General features: G+C 34.8%; 1 protein-coding gene and 2 pseudogenes across 3 annotated transcripts; 2 read left to right on the top strand and 1 right to left on the bottom strand.

Moving 5' to 3' along the window:
* Positions 1–5356: 5356 nt before the first annotated feature.
* Positions 5357–7093, bottom strand: LOC114417766 (annotated as a pseudogene).
* A 470-nt stretch (positions 7094–7563) lies between these two features.
* LOC114420515 lies at positions 7564–8467 on the top strand (annotated as a pseudogene).
* Positions 8468–15147: 6680 nt separating this feature from the next.
* Positions 15148–19757, top strand: LOC114419179 (structural maintenance of chromosomes protein 2-1-like). Of its 3 annotated transcripts, none has more exons than XM_028384825.1 (4): positions 15148–16065; positions 17277–17356; positions 18273–18367; positions 18650–19757. In XM_028384825.1, the coding sequence occupies exons 1-4, from the start codon at positions 16024–16026 to the stop codon at positions 18718–18720; spliced, it is 288 nt and encodes a 95-aa protein (XP_028240626.1). In that variant the 5' UTR covers positions 15148–16023; the 3' UTR covers positions 18721–19757. The 3 variants fall into 3 exon arrangements, 2 of the variants coding, with proteins under 2 accessions (XP_028240626.1, XP_028240625.1); XM_028384824.1 differs by having other exon boundaries at positions 15166–16065; positions 19363–19757; XR_003668183.1 differs by having other exon boundaries at positions 15149–15851; positions 15958–16065; positions 17277–19757.
* The last annotated feature ends 327 nt before the right edge of the window (positions 19758–20084 follow it).

The raw sequence follows: 20084 nt of genomic DNA, 5'->3' as shown, positions 1-20084 counted from the left end.
TGTGAAGGCCAGGTATGGGTGGAGTGACAAAAGTTTCACCTCACCGCTTGAGGTAGTGCACAATCTGCTTCCAGATGACAACACGTTGCCTATAACCTATTATAAGGCGAAAAAGATACTGTGTCCCATGGGTATGGAATATCAGAAGATTCATGCTTGCCCCAATGATTGCATACTGTACAGGCATGAATTCCAAGAAATGTCCAAATGCCCTATATGTGGGGCTTCACGGTACAAACTGAAGGATGAAGAGGAAAGCAAGTATGATGAAAACTCAAAGAAGGGCCTGCCAGTGAAGGTTTTGTGGTATCTTCCAATCATTCCAAGGTTCAAGTGTCTTTTTGCTAACGAGGACGACGTAAAAGACCTTACATGGCATGCAAATGGAAGGATTTCTGATGGATTGGTCCATCATTCGGCTGATTGCTCACAGTGGAAGAAAATTGATGGTTTGTATCCGGATTTCGGGAAAAAGCTAAGAAATCTTAGACTTGGACTCGCCAGTGATGGAATGAATCCATATGGCATGTTAAGCACTCAACACAGTTCATGGCCAGTTCTACTAGTAATTTACAATTTGCCTCCTTGGTTGTGCATGAAGCAAAAATACATGATGTTGTCTATGATGATATCAGGTCCAAGACAGCCAGGAAATGACATTGATGTTTATCTAAGTCCGATGGTTGAAGACCTGAAAAAGTTGTGGGACAAGGGGGTTTTAGTGTTTGATGCGTTTCGCAAGGAGACGTTTGAAATGCGTGCAATGCTTTTTTGTACCATCAATGACTTTCCAGCATATGGGAATCTCAGCGGTTACAGTGTTAAGGGTCATCATGCATGCCCCATCTGTGAAGAAAACACAAGCTACATACAACTAAAACATGGAAGAAAAACAGTCTACAGTAGGCATTGCCATTTTCTAACACCCAATCATCCTTACAGACGACTCAAAAAAGCTTTTAATGGAAGTCAAGAGCACGATATTGTGCCCATACCGTTGACTGGTGAGCAGGTATATCGGTGGGTTCAACACCTGAATACTGTATTTGGAAAGACCCAAAAGAAGGATAAAAGTAAGAGTTGTATACGAAAGAAGAGGTCCATTTTCTTTGATCTTCCGTACTGGTCTGATCTAGACGTTAGACATTGTATTGATGTTATGCATGTGGAGGGCAAGACGAAGGATGACTTGAATACCCGTCAAGATCTAGCTGATATGGGGATACGATCACAGTTGCATCCAAGGTCTGATGGCAACAAAATTTACTTGCCCCCAGCTTGCCATACTTTGTCCAAAAAGGAGAAGATAAGTTTTTGTCAGTGTCTTCGTTGGGTGAAGGTTCCACAAGGATACTCTTCAAATATTAAGAGCCTTGTGCAGTTGAAGGAGCTGAAGCTTGTAGGGTTAAAGTCTCACGATTGTCACGTGCTCATGCAACAATTGTTAGCCGTGGCTATACGAGACATCTTTCCAAACAAAGTCAGGTTAGCCATAACTCGCCTGTGCTTTTTCTTCCATGCTATATGTAGCTAAGTCATTGATCCTGTGAAGTTTGATGAGCTGGAAAATGAGGCCGCAATTATACTGTGCCAGTTGGAGATGTATTTTCCCCCTGCTTTCTTTGACATCATGATTCACTTGATTGTGCATCTAGTCAGAGAAATCAAATGTTGTGGTCCAGTTTATCTACGGTGGATGTACCCGGTTGAGCGATACATGAAGATCTTAAAAGGGTATACAAAAAATCTATATCGTCCAGAAGCATCTATTGTTGAGAGGTACATAGCGGAAGAAGCCATTGAATTTTGTTCAGAATACATTGAGAAGGCTAAACCTATTGGCCTTCCTGAGTCTCGGCATGATGACAGGGTGGGTGGTAAGGGTTCAAGAGGACTGCATGTGATGACTCCAAGTCTAGAAGATTTGTTACAAGCTCACTTGTATGTCTTGAACAACAGTAATAAAGTTTTGCCATACATACTTAAGCATGAAGCTTTAGTCAAACAGAATAATCCAAAAATGTCAAAGAATTGGGTGTTGAAAAAGCATAACAAGACTTTTTGTGATTGGTTTAAAGATACAATCTTTGCAGATGAGAATGCTTCAGAAACATTAAGAAAGCTAGCAAATGGGCCTAAAAGAAATGTTATAACTCGGCAAGGATACGACATAAACTAGTATTCATTTTACACAAAAGCACAAGATGACAAAAGTACAATGCAGAACAGCAGGGTCATCCTAAGGGCTGAATCTCAACACTTTGCAAGTGTGAATGACGCCAATCCCTGTGTAGCGTCCATCCCTTACTTTGGGTTCATTGATGAAATTAGGGAGCTTAACTATGTCAAATTTACTGTATGTGTTTTTAAATGTAAATGGGTTGACAACAACACGGGTGTGCGCACAGATGATATAGGATTTACGTTGGTAGACCTAAAGAAACTTGGTTACCATGATGACCATTTCATCATGGCAGAACAAGCTAGACAAGTATTTTACGTGCAAGACCCTTCTGATGAAAGGTGGTGTGTGGTTCTCCAGGGCAAAACAATTGGTATCAATGTAGAAGATGATGATTCATACATGGACACCTATGTTAGTCCTTTGACCGCACAAATAACTCCTAACGTTGTCGGAGAAGAAGAAACTGATGACGTTCATGCTAATCATAATGATCATGATGAAGGAGAATTGATTAACATCGTCTAATGTAATTTTCTATTTATATATTTGATTTTGCTACATTCATTTACATAAGTCATATAGTTGTTTTTCGTAATGTTTACTAAATCGAGTGTACTCAAACCAATCATATATGATTGCTTATTATATCATTGGTTTAGTAATTGCATTAATAAAAACATGCATATATTTGATGAAAGCTTTGAAAATGGAACTTATGCCATTTCATCTTTTTGTATTCAGCAGATCTCATCAATTGTTTTCTGAAGAGAGAGAGCTCAGGAAAGCAAGTAAGTGACAGCTACACTTTTTCCATTGCTTAAAATTATATCTTAACCTGTTGCAAAAATTTTGTCATATCTGTATCTTGCAAGTTTCCCAATTTGCCTTTAATGTATATTCTAATGGGTGTGGATCATTTATTTGTTATTACTGGTTTTGTTCTTAGTATATCTCTTGTGTAGAGGGCGTGCTATTTTTATTTTTTTTTATTTATGGTGTTGATGGCGGGTGGGAATAGTTTACTTGTAATTACTAATTGATAGTTTCTTAGTTTCTTTGATCATTTTCTGTAAGTTTTTTCCTTTTTGTTTTTGCTTCTACTTTGTCTCTTTTCTTTGATTGAATTGTTGTATATGGTTATAGTTTTGCCAATCTTAAAGCGTGGATACAATTTTCCTCTGCTTCATTGCTACCCTTCAAAATAGGATGTGGCAAGGACCATTGACATGTGAAACAAACACAAAATTAGGTAGACAGGGAGGAATATTATGGAAGTTAGGCCACCATATGATGGAAAATGGAAACACATCCTTGTAGTGCTTATTTACAACCTTGTGGAATTTCCTTTCCCTCTGAAGTTCCACCAAATTCACCCTACTTTAAGAAAATCCATGTGAGCACTGTTTTTATTTGTTTGATTCGCTTGCTTTGGTATAAAATCACTGGTGATCACAGGTTACACGAGTCTTGTTCAAGTCTCAAGCCCATCAGTGTGTGTTGTATTGAAAAATCTCAGTGTGCTTATCTAACTAGTTGAATGATTATTTGATTAAACTACTTCGGTGGATCTATCAAATTTTGACACCATATAGGCATGTACTTCTTTAGTTGTTCAAACCTGTTTTCTTCTTGTTTGTCTTGAACCACTTATTCCTAATAATTATACAGGAATCTGTAATTAATCAATTGCCAATTTGTTGTCGAGTCAAATCCTGTAAATTTATGATTAAAAGTCACCTGTTGCTGTTTTGTTTTGGGATTTGATTTCCTTGTCCCTTTTCTTAGTTTGTTTTGCATACATCCAGATTGTTAAACGCTAAAATCTGAAAGATGTAAAAGAAAAAAACCTTGATTATATTTTCCCTTTGGAACTATAACAATAATAATAATTATTGTAATGATGATGGTGAGATGATCAACTCCCAATTCAAACGTCCACAATTATTTAATAGAGTACAGAGCCAGCTTTGGACGCTAATATGATTGGCAATAAAATGGTCCCTTGTAGTAGTAGTGTAGGTGCAGTTAAACATTGTAGTTCTCAACAACCAATTGATTTCTAGACATAGCAATTCTTGAATTTGCTCTGGTTCCTGTCCAGAATTTAATCGTCCAAACTAGCTGCATAGAGCTATCCATTTCAATTTCATGCAATGTTAGAGAGAGAATGGGGGCACTAGCCAAACAGAGACAATTCCCCTGCCTTTGTTTTCTAATGCCTAATGGAATTTTAAGGAGTCTCACGCGTTAGTAAAAAGTTAAACCCACAGGTTCAGGTTATTGTTTATCAAATCCATTCATGGTCCCCAATGGCCAATGGATATGTATTTATCACTTAGCTTAATGCTAAGAGTTTGTTTGGAAAGGAAGGGCAAGTCTCTGGATTTTTGTTTCTTACCCTGTTGGGGACCAAACAATCAAAATGCACAACATTATTCTATGATAACGACCTAATTAATGATCATGAGTCATGTATGTATTTGCTGTCCCAAAGGTCGAAAGTGGTAAGTCTCAGTTTGTCATCTGTTGAAGTTTGTGTCCAGTTAATTTGGTCCAACAAAGTTCACTTGAGGCCCAGCTCATTGGCACTCCTGCATACCCTTCGAAATTTCCTGTGATTTCTGAGACAATTGATGGCCTAAATAAATTTATTAAAAGGGTCTTACTAATCAGTGTTCTTTGAACACTAATTAAGAAATTAAAAAGAAAAAATTTCTTAACTAATATCCTAAAGACACTACTTAGCATTTGTTTTATTAAAAATTATTACTCTTTATTCCTATATACAATACTCAATTACCTAATTCATCAACATTACAAAAAATAGTTAGCTTAATTAATAGCAATAAATTTATCTTAAATTGGTAACTTATATCAAATATGTGAAGTTGAAAATTTGGAATGTTAAAAAAAAAAACAGCTTTCAGGCTTCCGTTCGAAGTCCTTATACAGGGAGTTGATCATCTCACCATCATCATTACAATAATTCTTCAATCATGATTAATGAACTCTAAGATCACAATTCACAAACAAGGGTGGCATGCAATTACCTCCAACAAATTCTTGTTCTCGGCAGCAAGAGCTGGTCGCCTATCATTAGTGAACAACAAATAAGCTGACATGGTGCTTTGGTTTCAATGGATCCTTCTCTTTCCTGTGAGATAATACTGAATCCTACAAATAGAAATCCTAATGGCAGTGTCACCAATCAACAAACAATAACAGTTAATAATCTTTATTCCTAATTAACATACAAAGTTACAACAAAACAAAGGATTAGGATCCAAATGAAAGCACTAATTTCTAATCTCTCCACCATTGACTTCCAGGTTTGAGCATAAGGCACAAACCAATATCACTTGCTAACAAAGAGAACTTCGGCAAACTCTTCACAGCATATCAAAATCTTCCATAACTATCAAAGACTCTTCCAGAAGAAAAGGAAAAAAAAACTATTTCCCGTATAAAAAAAGATGGTGAAAAGAAATTTCCTTGACCTTTTTTCACTCTCACTTTCTCCAAAAAAAAAAAAAAACAAGGCCTTTTTTTTCCTTCCTGAGAGGCTGAGAGCTCTTGTGAAACTATTCAGAGCAACCCCATTTGCAAATCATGCTCACATTCCCAAAGGCACATTACTGCCTCTTATAAAAGCTAATTTTTTCATGGTTCAACTTCAACGACAGTGCCAAGCAGATTCAGACATTCTCAATTGAGAGTAAAGGCCACACCTTTTATCCCAACATTAAGTACCCACAACCTTAAAACCCTGTCAGGAATCTAGGAAACTCGGAATGGAACTTGTCACGCTGTAACAAGTGAACCCAGAAAAGTTAAATCTGAAGATCCCTCTCTTTCTCTCTTTCTCTCTCAGTCACAAGCTGTAACTAATTTCATAAAATTACATAAAATTCCTCCATCCTTGCAAATGTCCTTCACACTTGTCCATGACAGCAACTCCACATCAAACTGCAGAGTTGCATTGGGGGGAATAGTGGGAGGAGAACCAGACTCTCCATAAGCCAATTCTGGGGTATTGTGAAAAGGGCATTCTCACCCTTCTTCATGGTTTTGATACCTTCATCCCATCCCTTGATCACTTGCCCTGCATTAGTCAAGTCACAAAACATTGAATACTATAGTTATTCATCCATTCATCATTAATCACTTAAGTTTAATTTTCTTGTCCAGTATAACAATAAATTAAATAACCTTCATCCTGATTACATTTATGATTTATTATGTATGCACATATAACATTAACAATTATTTTTTTAATCAATGAATGATTGTTTTTTATATACAAACAATACCAGTAACAAAATTTCAACTTAATACTTCATGTAAATTACTCAAACCTCCAATCACTAAATTGATCCTAATCAATTTTTCAGCAAAGAACAATATTACTTATTTCATCCTGTTAAATCTTAGTATCTATCAGCATAAAGAATTATATATTGTCATTCAATTAAAATCCTCTCTATAAAAAAATCAATAATTCACCTCTAAAAAAAACAAAAGTGAATCATGAATGAATGAATGTGTACCTTGACCTAGCCTGAACTTGAAAGGAGTGCCCCTATCACGGCTATAATCAAATTTGGTTCCATCAAGCAAGGTTCCAGTATAATGCACTTCAACTTGGTCTCCACAGTCAGGGATGTCCCAACCTTCACCTTCCTTTAGCAACTTCTTCTTCAGCCCCATTTTCCCAATCTCCTTCTCCTTCCCAACCTTCAGAATCAGACTCTCAATCTCTTCCTCCTCAGGCATTTCCATGTTGCCAGCACTTGGGAACTCGAAATCCTCATCCATGGCTTCCCAACAAGACAAAAAATGTGTATGAAAAATGTAAGTGCTAAGAACTCAGAAAGAAATCACACGATCACAGGAGAATATGGTTTTACGTTTCTGACACAATCACCGGAAATGGTTTTAGGTTATTATGTATATACATACGTAGGAGTGAAAGAGGAGAGTGTGTCTAGAGAGTTCTATAATCCAAAGTTGTCAAGATGGTTCCAGATTTATCATGTTTGTTCCATTTATTTTTTTACTATTTATTGTGGTTTATGAATCTGATGGTGATGGTGATGATGATGAAGTTCCAACATTTAGAAACAAGATTTTTCAAATCTAACGATCCGACAATGAAGCGATTGTTCGTTATTTTACGGATGGGAATCTAACTGAACGTTGAACAGTTCTTTCCTTTTTTTATTAATCCTAAATATGTCTCAAGCTGTCTAGCTCGATTGATCCAGAAATTTATGAACACATTATTAACCTCCAAATTTTTTTTATTTTGTACTTTAATTAAAATCATATTAATTCAGTACAATTGCCTTATCTGAAGAATAGAGAGATGCAATATTAGTATGGTTACAGCCTTACAGGTTTCATCATAGTTTCTAGAGTTTGCCTTGATGAGAGATTCAGTTCAGTGGACCACCCATTGTTTTTGCTAGAGTATTCATCAACTTATTTATCATGCCAACTTAAATGTATTCTCCATCAGTATGTGTAGAACTTTAGATATACTAGTAGTACTTTATAGGAGGAGACACCCAAAAATAAATATTATGCGTCTGGTTTCCGAATCCCTGCAAATGTTGAGAAGCCAGAATGGTGGTGGAGGACTTTATCCTGTATTCCCTATCTCATAGCATTGCAGATGTCATCAACTGGATATTATCTAGATCCTTTCATTCAAAAATTTCCTTTCTTTCAGAATTTGATTTTTTATATCCCAGGAGGTGTCAACCGATTACCAATCTGGTTCCCTATGTTATATTGCTATGTGGCTATTGTATGGGTGGTTAAAAACAAGGACTTGCCCCTTATCTTCAGATTCCATGTAATGATGGGAATGTTGTTGGAACTTGCTCTGCAGATAGTGTATACTTCAAGCAATTTCATGCCACTCATACACTTCCCAGGGGGGAACATTGGGGATGTATTACTGGACTGGTGTGGCATTGGCATATATTTTTACAATGATAATGTGCATAAGGTCGGCCCTTCTCGGTAGATTTGTGAGTATCCCTCTTGTTAGTGAATCAACCTTCATTCATTCTCTATTCAGTTTAGGAGGATTCCAACGGCCATTTTAGGATGTGATCAAGAGCATATGTAATTTACGCTTGGTTTTGTAGTTGATTTTTTTATTATTACCTTAATACAGATAAGGGACATAAAGATTTTATTGAAGATTGTTGTAGTTTCTCCTGTCTTTCCCTGCCTAGCTTAAACTTAAAATTGAAAGTTGAAAGGTTGGTATTATGTGATGTTTGGGATTATTGACTCTAGTTTCTAGGTTTTACTGGGGTTCTAGGCCCCTGCGTTACAAATTACCTTTTTTTAACTGTTTCTAGGTTTGGGTTACTACGGATCTTCGTGGTAGTGGCAAGGGCCTTATTCTTCGTGTCTCCAATCTGTAAAAGAATAATAATTCAGATTGGAAATGGTTATCATTTTAGAAAAGCCGTTTGACTCACTTTAAGAACATAAAAAAGAAATAAATTGAATACAACTGAAAACATAAAGGATTAAACATTTATTTTAGTCTTATTTGTGTAACCTTTATTTATATTATGTACGAAATACTTATACTGGTTTAATATATTTTAAATGACTTCAAAAGTAAGTTTTGAATATTTTTTACATGTTTAACATCATGTTTTTTTACTTTTGTTCTCTTAATTTATATTAGTGTAGCTAAGTTTAAAATTTATTTTATAGTTTTTTAATACAATGAACTATTGATGTCGATATTTGTCTGTAATCCAAATTTACGTTTTAATGATGTATACAGGATCATGGCTTCTCTACCTGCCTCGCCTCCTCCTTCTCCTTCTCCTCCTTCTCCTCCTCCTCCTCCTCCTCCTCCTCCTATTTCTGATGCATCAGCTTCACCGTCTGCCGTGAAGCGGACACGCAAAGCCTCACGGCTACGATCCTTGTCTGCTAGACCAGCTGATGCTGAGAGACCAGTGGTCCACATTGATCCTACTACCGACAAGGCTGACGGTCCCCACAGAAAGAAATTAAGAACTTATTTGGGGATTGTGGCGCGTGATAAGGTGGACATCACGTACGAGAACTGGAAGGAGGTCCCTACTGCTCAGAAGGACTTGATTTGGGAGGATATTCAGGTATTTATATTTTCTTATTTGATGTTGTCTAATTAATAGCCAAAAAATACATTATTGTAACAAATAAACCTTATTTGATATTGTCAGGCGGAATTTGAAATCCCAGAGGCTTCTGACAGTAGGACGAAAAGGAAGTTACTTCAGAATGTGGGTGAGAGATGGAGGCAGTTTAAATCAGACCTCACGAGGAAATGGGCCCTTACACCCGATACCGATAGTGTGGACGACACTGTCTGTGAGAAATATGACATAAGCAAGGAAAAATGGGCCCAGTTTTGCCAGACTCGCAGAGACCCTTCTTGGGAGGTATGTTCCTTGCATTTAAGTTGTTTTTCAAAAATCATTAACTTGTTATACTTCATTCTACCAATTTGAAAGATTGTTGTTTTATTTTTGCAAGATGTGCACAAAAAGGCATAGGCCATCCAGAAACAGAACACTGCCCCCCTCGTTTTGTCTCGTGGGAGTTATGAATATTTGGAGCAGAAGCTCCTAGCTGAGAAGACGAAGAAGAAGCTCGAGGAAGCTGCACAGTCAGGAAGCGTTGATGGCGTCATCGACCCTCCATCCCCGATCAGACGCCATGTGAAGTGGAAGATGGCCCGCACGAAGAAAATATGGGAGATGACGACTGAGGCTGCAAAGGAAATCGCTGAGAAGATCGTAAGTCATTTTCAACTAACCATTACAATTATATTTCAATATTTTGTGAATGTCATGTACAACTGTGTGTTTTCTGTACAGGATTCCTTTGAGGAGTAGGTGACACAGGGATCCTTCGTCCCCCATGGACATCAGGATGTTCTGACCGTTGCTATTGGACATCCAGAGCACCCTAGTCGTGTCCGTGCTGCTGGAGTTGGTGTCACCATCAGACACTACTTTGGTTCGGCTCCACGGATGTCCCGCACCTTTTCCTCCCTGCCTCCTGAGGAATTGCAGCAGCTGACCCAGCAAATCAGGGACCAGTTAGAGGAGTCTAACACAGAAAAAGTGACGAGACAGCTCATGCCATCATTCAGCCAGATACAGTCCCAGATGCAATCTCAGGGACTTGCACCACCTCCCGACCCTCTGGTTGGTCCCTCCGATCCTCGAGTAAGCATAAAGGGGAGTTGTGTTGATCCCCTAGGAAACGATTCTGAGACGGGTGACTCTGATAGGTGCGGCTTGTACATAGAAGCAGATCCTGCCAGCCTGGTTGCCAAGAGGAGAGTTTATGAGGGATTCACTGTTGTTCATAACAATCCTTTGTTGCCTGGCCAAGTAAAGGTGAGTGGGGAGGAGGTTACAGATGCAGATGCTCCAGTTCCTGTACCCACTAATGAGGGTTCCTTAGTGGGGCAGACACTTCATACCTTCCTTGCTTGGCCGACACATCTGGTGAAGTCTTTATCACAACATGTACTTTATTCTTACTAAATGTTTGTTCTTTTTAAATTGATTCATTCAGCGTGCCTCAAATTAGGCCATTTAACTTTGTTTCATGAATAGGTAGTTGTGTCTCCGGCAAAACCACCTCCAAAGCCCGATCCGGAGGTCAATGATCCACTTTATCTGATGATATTGACCATCCAGAGCTTTTCTTAAGGCCTTACCAGGTTACATGGGATGCCACCGTGTTCGGGGTCTTTAATCCAGATTTCCCACTCTACGTAAAGCACGAAGACCTCTCGAAAATCGCACACGGTGATCAATGTCTCAGCATATCAGTGTTACAGTTGTGGATTTTGTAAGTCATTTTATATTACTTTTAATTATCGAAGTTATTGCTTTCAATTCATAAATATTTAACTTTGACTTAACATAAATAGACATCTGACTGATACAAGTATTCGAGCGGGGAATTTTGATATCTATGGATTCCTCGAGCCGCAGTCCATTCAGAGGTCTGAGCAATCGCAATTTGAGTCTGAAAGTTACATAAAGACTTGGATGCAGAGTTCAAAGCGCGATGTCTATCTTGGAGCCTACCTAAATGGGTAAGTCACACAAAATAACTTAATTTAATTAATGTTTACTAATATACTAACTCATATTTGTCTCCACTGCAGCGGACATTGGCAGATGGTGGTTATCCTGCCTAAGGAACACCTAGTTGTCTGGTTTTGTTCATTGCATAACAGGCCAGACAACTACCTTAAGGGGATTATTAATAGGTTAGTGTTCTTTTCTATACATTTGCATTGAAATACCTCAACAACAACAGTTTTTAATTGTAACTCATCTGGAACAGTGCTTTTAAAAAAAGGTATTGATGATGATCCACAGCCTAAATCAAAGGCTCCTATTAGGTGGATTGTCATCAAGGTACGTTATTTACATAAAACTTCCACTTATATATATTTCTTATGTGTTTGTACACTAATTGTTTAATTAATATCCAAATTTCATTATGTATTTAGTGTAATAGACAAAAAGGAAGTACTGAGTGCGGCTACTATGTCATGCACTGGATGTCCACCATCATTTTAGGAACTTTTAGGAATAACTGGGAAGCGGTACGTTTATTTCAAACAAATCCGATTTTTTAATAATTTGTATTACATTATTAACTTATTATCATTTATTTCATCATGCAGTATTTTAACGATCCTAGACCATTGGAGCCAGAGAGATTAAAGGCGTTGTGGATCCAGTGGGCACAGTTTTCTCTCCGAGTTAGAGATCAGACTTAGGATATAGGGACATTAAGTTTAGCTTAGTTTACTTTGGTTTAACATTTTTGACATTTCCTATGTAATTTGAACATTGAATTCATTTGTTGATGATTGTTTATGATAAATCAATTATTAATTGTTTATTGTGTGATTAAAACTGCCTGAAAGCAAGTTAAATGTTTATTTGCTGTGAATTGAGTCTGAAATTACATTTTACAGGTACAATTTTTGGTTTATTGTAAAAACAGAAAAGTTATATAAAAAAAACTTGAAAACAACATCAGTTATTAACAATAACCGATATTACTAAAGAAAACAACATCGATTATTAATAAAAACCGATGTCAACATTCACCTTAACATCGGTTGTTTATAAATAACCGATGTTAATGCACATAGGTTAACATCGGTTGTTTATAAATAACCGATGTTAAACTATATGAAATAACATCGGTTATTTATAAATAACCAATGTTATACATAAATTACTACAACAAAATAGGTGCATGAATGATGAACGTTTACATCGGTTTCCTCTAAAAATTGATGTTAATATAACATATTCACATCGGTTTTCTGTAAAAACCGATGTTAATGTAACATATTAACATCGGTTTTAATAGAAAACCGATGTCAACGTCCCTCACGCATACACTTATTTTGTTGTACTTCTTTCTTTATAACATCGGTTATTTATAAAACCGATGTTAACATTTTTATGTTAACATCGATTTTTTAAAACCGATGTTAACAATACATTCAATATCGGTGCTTTCAACATCGGTTTTACAACCGATGTAGAAGGTCCTAAATAACTGATGTTGAAAGTGTATTTTCTAATAGTGCGACAAGTGAGAATAATTTATTTAGCGGAAGAACCCGTGTTCAATTTTCATTGTGTGCAAAAATTTCTTGAACACACACCACGAGTGAAATTAATCTCTAATTCAGTAAATTAAACAACATCAGGATATTTTACCTAAAAGAACCAATATCTTAAGAACCAATAACTTTCTAACAAGTTAACTTAACTTACTACCAACTTTTTATGGTCCTGGTGGTGCAGAATCTAACTCTACTTAAATAAAACTTTTATTTGAGTCTTGTATAAATGAAAAAAAATATTTATTAATTAATATAGTTTTGTTTCCTTACGTGAGTTTATAATTGGTAATCAAATTAAAAAATAATATTTTTCGGTGTGCTCGTGAATTCATAATATAAGAAAGAGAAGAATAAAAAAATAATAAAAGCACGTAAAATCAAAAGACAAATTACACTTATTGGTTTGCACTACTAGATAAAGTGTTTTCTACGTCGGTTAAAAGACACATTCGATGACAATTATTAGCCGTCATTGTAGGCAACGTTGTACAAAGTGAAGATTTTCTACGATGGTTTCATAAAATCGTCTTAGAAAAAATATATTTCTAAGACGATTCTTAGTTAAAAATCATCTTAAAATAATACATTTTTAAGATGCTTCTTAATTGAAAACCGTCTTAGTTAAAAATCGTCTTAGAATGATAGACTTTTTAAAACTGTTTTTCAAAGACCCGTCTTAGAATGTATTTTTTTTTAAAAAAAATAATTAAAATATATTGAAGATTCTAAGACGATTTTCTTAGAAACTCGCCTTAGAATGTAGACATTATAAGTTGATTTTTTAGATAACCGTCTTAAAATATATATATTCTTTTAAAAATTAAAATATTTTGAAGATTTTAAAACAATTTTTCCAAAAAAATCATTTTAAAATTTAAACATTCTAAGATGGCTTTTCAAAGAATTGTCTTAGAATGTGATTTTTTTCTAAAAAAAAATTGAAATAACAGAATCCAAAAGAGAATTTCAAAATTTATATAATTTTCTACGGTTGAGAAATTTTCTATATAATTTATATAATCTAATATTATACGCATAAAAATTCTCAAATGTTATAAAAATTATTCAAAATTCATGATATTCATAATCAACAATAAAAATACATGTGTCTTAAACAAAATAAACAAGTAAATACTAATAAAAGTCAAATACAAGTTTCCTAAACAGAAATCATCAATCACCAATGTCAAAGTAATATAGATGATAATATAAACATCTTTGAGTAAATGATATATGAATTATATTATTATTAATAATTTAAAGGCTTTATCATAGAACTATGTTGCAGTATACATATCATAGAACTTTATCATAGAACTATGTTGTACTACGTGACCTTGCCTTCAACATTGCTAAACCCCAACGAGAAATGTGCTACAAAGTCATTAGAAGTGGCTAACATAACCTGCTGCATGCAATAGATCAATGTTAGTTTGTTTCCTACAATTCTATCAATATAAATAAAAAACATATATGATGGTATAATGTTAGTTAACACTATAAATAGTTAAATACTGTATCATTTCTCGAGACATATGAATAAATAATATTTATACCACTTTGTTTATCTAAATTTTGGCTTTTCCTATTCAAGTTATTATCAAAAAAGTACCACAATTAGCAAATTCTTACCGCAAACAAACCACAGTTGTCCATCAATTCATCTGTGTCCAATACTTTGCTCCGGAAGGCACTTCCTTCCAAAGCCATTGGAACAATTAGCAAATTCTTACCGCAACACAGAAAAGTTTAACTTTTCCTATTCAAGTTATTGTGAAAAAGTACCACAATTAGCAAATTCTTACCGCAAACAAACCACAGTAGTCCATCAATTCATCTGTGTCCAATACTTTGCGTCGGAAGGCATTTCCTTCCAAAGCCATTGGAACAATTTTTAATTCGATAGGTCTTAAAAGAGTTGTCTTCTCAGCAACCTGAAAATGAACAGCTTTTTGAGTCCAAAGGTAGGAACAACCATCAATTATAACAAACACTACTAAAAAACTTATTTTTTACGACGTACATTCTAAGGCGGTTATACAAAAACCGCCTTAGAATGTAACGCGGTGGCATTCTTGTAATTAAAATCACTTTTTTTTTATTTTTACGACGCACATTCTAAGGCGGTTATTGAAAACCGTCTTAGAATGTGACACGGTGGTATTTCTGTAATTATTGAAAAGTTAAACAACGACTGTTTCTTACAAAACCGCCTTCGTATGTGTTGCTTTACTGCTAACCCTATAGCTTCTCATTCATTTCATTTTTTATCTTAAGCATGAGGCTCCTGCGCCGCACCCCACTCCTTCCTTCCAAACCCATTTCCCCCGGTGCGCGACTCACTTTATTTTTATTTTTCCTTCCTTTCAGATCCGATCCCCGATGGTGGCGGCGTCGCGGCGGCTCCGAGACCTACAGTCCTCGGCGGTTTGGTTTCGTAGGTTCTCAACAGATTCAGCAACGACTTTGGGTTTTTTCAAATGGGCAAAATCTCAAACAGGTTACCGGCATTCCCCCGAACTCTACTACTTGATGGTTGACGTCTTGGGAAAGTGCAAATCCTTTGATTCCATGTCAGAGTTGGTGGAGGAAATGGCAAGACTTGAAGGGTATGTGACATTGGAAACCATGACCAAGGTAATGAGGAGGCTTGCTAGGACACGCAAGCATGAAGATGCTATTCAAGCATTTCGCAGAATGGAGAAGTTTGGTGTGAAGAAGGATACTACAACGTTGAATGTTCTCATTGATGCATTGGTGAAAGGAGATAGTGTTGAACATGCCCACAAGGTTGTTTTGGAGTTTAAAGGTTCAATACCTTTGAGTTCTCGTTCTTTCAAAGTTTTGACGCATGGATGGTGCAGAGCAAGGAACTTTGACAATGTTTTGATACATGAAGAGTGATGGCTGTGTGGCTGACACTCCAATTTATAGCAGCATGATATTCATTCTTGGCAAACCTGGGAGGTTAAAGGATGCTTGTGATGTGTTTGATGATATGTCTAAGCAGGGGTTCGTGAGAGATGTGCTGACATACAATATATTTATTATATTTTTGTTAAAAAATTTGCAGGTTCTGGGTGTTCTTTTGTGGGATATGGAGCAACACAAGAGATTGGCCCATTTTTAGTGGACACCGATGGTAGGGGCCATAAATTCAATAACTTTTCATGGAACAAAGGTATGAAACGTGAGATCTAGGACCACAAACATATGTACATACTAAAATTTGTTGGCACAGTCCACCTAATTACTGCTTTCTAGTTTCTACATGATCATGATTGTTAATTGATGCTTAGAATTCTTGACATATATAAGTGAAATGTGATAACGCAGAGGCCAACATGATTTCAAAATAATATTAGAATCCAGGTTGAAAGATGATTTCAAAAGAAGAATTGAGTTTTTAATGCAGAATTATAAATGTTATTAATATTGTTTAATTATAAAATTGGAACTTTAATTTGCTAACTCGCATAAAGCTGCTTTATTATAGATGTAGGTTATCAAATCAAAATTCTAATTATGATTGGTAGTATATTGGAGAATATATACTACTAAAAAGTAAAAACACTTACGTATTATACTTAAATTTTGTTTAAACATGACATTGGAGTCTTACTATGCATCACAGGTGAATAGGCAGAGTAACATATTTAACCATCTATTTTCATTAATATTTTTAATTAGTTAAGTTGCATCATTCTTTAAGTTTAATTCTAACTAATGATTGTTGCACGTCATTTCCTGTATACTACATATATATACATATACATATATATATATATATATATATATATATATATATATATATATATATATATATATATATATATATATATATTTCTTAGACAGGGATTATTAATATTAGAAAAAAAAATGTTATGCAACAGTTTTTTCCAAAATCACACAAACAGGTGCTAGTTTTTATATCACCATGCATGTTATTTTTAATTTGGCACACTTATTATTAGTGATTTTTTTTTGTTTTGTACGTTTGAAAAGTATATAACAAATTAAGGCTTAGGCTTTGTTAAGATATTGGTTGAGAAATTAATAAATAGAAAAAATTAAATTAACAACACAGACATGGGATTTTTAATTTAAATTTAAATTAAAAATTTAAATGTACACCATATGATTAAAAATTTAAATTAAGAAAAAATTTATATAAAGAATACAAAAAATTTACTAACAAAAAACCTTGCCTTTGTCTAATATATATATATATATATATATATATATATATATATATATATATATATATATATATATATATATATATATATATAATTTTGGTGTTTATTAATTATTTATCCTTGCCTGGAATGAGAAGTGTTTTTGGTTTGTGATTTGTTAAGAGTTTTGATCATATGATTTTACTTAATCAAGGTACCAACACCAGTGGCGTCTATAGATGTCCTAAATCATGTCCTATCACTCCTTTATGTCGGCATGCATCAAATATCAAGGTACCAACACCAGTGGCTTGCTCCCGGAGATTCAGGTCATATTTCTATTTATTTTTTCCTTAGACAAATTAATTGTGCTACCACACGGCTCAAGACTTCTTGGGATCAATAATATCCTATCTGCTTCCTGTTGTGAGTATACTTCAAACTATGCACATTTTCTTACTTCTTTTGGTAACATATTGCTGGTAGGACTTAGGAGACAAAACAAAAAAGTACCAAATAGTATAATCTTTAGCAATTTTGTATGGGATATGATTACTTCCACTGGTCTGTGATAAACTCTTATGGTGTTGAAATTTGTTCAAGCTAGTGTGATAACAATTGCTCTGAATTGTGAGTTTAGCATTTCTTAATTAGAATTCTTGGTTTGAGCTTCTGGAATAAATTTCTCTCCTTTCCACTTTTCTTAGCCACGTTGATTGAAATCCTCTAGCGGCAGCCTAATCCAACTGATCCATTTTGGTTGTCCATTGCATCATAGATCCAATTGTGGTGCTTTGAGATTCTTTTGTTGATTATCTTTGAACTGCTTTTGTGTGATAATGTTGCTATGTGTTGTGTCTCGTCTTCCCATAATGAACTTGATGTGTGGATTGTATTTTAACTGATCTTATATGGTAATTCTGTTATGCATCATGACTCAGCCTTCTTTCTTGAACTTGACAAGTGGACTGTGTGCTGCTTGACTTTTGTTATCGAGATGTGTTTAATTGGTCTTCTTATTTGGAAATAACTGCACTTGTTTTCAAAATGTGGATTGTGATTGCTTAACTGATTTTTATTTATTAAAAATAAATTGTAATTAGTAAATAATACAGTTCATAGAATGAAAATATCTTGAAGTTTGGGTTATGTGTGCCTATGAAAAGTGAATATTATCATCAATGATTATCTAAAAATTTTCTCTTGTTAGGTTCGGCTTGGATGACACTGTCAAAATCTTTCATCGATTACTGCATATGGGGATGGGACAACCTACCTCGAACCGTACTCATGTACTATCCAAAGGTGAAGTCTTTTCTTTTTTATATCCAACAATATATTAGAAGTTGCTTTTAATTAAATTTGCTTTGCTTAAGTGGTGATGCATCTCCAATCGTTATACCTTAGTCAAAACCTCTTTAAATTTTTTTTGATACTTAAGCTGTTAAGCATTCTTCCTTGCAGTTGCAACTTTTGAATGTAATAGTAAAATTTCTTCGAATGTAATAGTAAAAAAGTTTGAATGTATACGTTTTTTTATTACAAGACAAATATTTTGGTATAGCAAAGATTTTATACTCTATTCAGGATTGGGAGGATGTCCTGATCTGCATAGAAGTCAGTCAAGTCACAGATACGGGCAGCAGCAAGAGATTTGATTTACAGATAAGTATGAGTTTCATATATTACTTTGGACAGTAAAAAAAAATGTTATGCCTAATTAATAAAAAAACAATTTACAAGGATGAGAAATAAAAAAGCACTAAACTACTTATTTGTTTGCCATCTTTTGCCTATGATTTCTGCGTATGCTTCAAAATGTGCTTCTTTTTTAACTATTATTTTTTTGTACTATTGGTAACATATACAGTAATTTTTTTTATGGCCTTTTGAAGGAAATATAAATTTTATTTGATTTTAGTAAATTTTAATTCTAAGTGCTTCTAGAAAATTATTATAAAAAAACTTTAAATAATAGTATGAACTACATTTTAGTTCATACTAATATGGAAGAATGAGAGTTATAGTATAGAAGATCAATATTATGGAGGAATGAAATCTCTGTCAGAGAAGGTAGATGCACTTTCCCAGAATCTTGTGAGGGAAACGTCTGTACTAAATAATAAAGAAGACACTTTGAGGAGTGAAGAAGCCAACAAGGCAAATGTATGTCAATGATGTTCTAGATTTGTTGTTTGCTCAATTTTAAGATTATGTACCAAATCCTTATGCTTCTAATATTTTGAAATATTTCTAGTTTGTGAAGCTGATATTTGGGTTTTGAACCTTTGTGTTTTTAGCTTGTTAAAAATATTGAAGAATTGAAGCATTCTGGAAAAGAGAAGTCCTCTGCTGTTAAAAAGGCTGAAGAGGGGGCAGCAGATCTGAAAAAGAAAGTTGATGAGCTCACAAAGAGTCTAGAGGAGCATGATAAAGAATACCAGGTAAAGGCTTAAGTTGTCTGGCTTTGTGATGCCTATCAGTGGGATTTCTGTTATGCCTATTGAGGTGTTTTGGGCAACTTACTTTTTATCTTTTAGGAAAAGCAGTTGCTAAATTTGATTTGTATTATGTACAAGTGCATTTTTCCTGTGGTTTCATCAAAGAATTAGAACAATTATGGCTACAACTTTGTATGTTGGATACATTAGAGGATCATTAATTCAAAAAAGGATATTCAATTTGCATGGACTTATATATGTAGGATGCATGTCATTTGATGCTATTGTTCAGATTTCATTTGATGTTATTATTTAATTTGCATGGTCTGATTTAATTTATAGGTACCAGAGATCAATGTAAAAAAAATGCATCAATAAAACGAAGAAAATAAAAAAAAAACTTAGACATACAAAGACGGTTTCCGAAAACGTCATAAAATGACAACATAATATAGACCTACAAAGACGCTTCCCATAACCGTCGTAAATTTGCATAACATACAAAGACGTTTCCCATAAAACGTCTTAGTATGCAGTCTTGACATGCTATCTAAGACGGTCATAAAAACCGTCTTAAATTG

This window comes from Glycine soja, chromosome 7, assembly GCF_004193775.1.
Source record: "Glycine soja cultivar W05 chromosome 7, ASM419377v2, whole genome shotgun sequence".
Lineage (NCBI taxonomy): Eukaryota > Viridiplantae > Streptophyta > Magnoliopsida > Fabales > Fabaceae > Glycine > Glycine soja.
Note: the sequence above shows the minus strand (reverse complement) of the source record. Positions and strands in the feature narration are given on the sequence as shown.

What these genes read in the sequence shown, in the direction of transcription:
- LOC114419179 (XM_028384824.1), top strand. Translation starts at nt 17,314, where the DNA reads ATGTCCTATCACTCCTTTATGTCGGCATGCATCAAATATCAAG. An exon ending in GGCATGCATCAAATATCAAG is followed by an intron (nt 17,357 to 18,272) that starts GTACCAACACCA and finishes TTCTCTTGTTAG; the next exon opens with GTTCGGCTTGGATGACACTG. An exon ending in TACTCATGTACTATCCAAAG is followed by an intron (nt 18,368 to 19,362) that starts GTGAAGTCTTTT and finishes TTGTGTTTTTAG; the next exon opens with CTTGTTAAAAATATTGAAGA.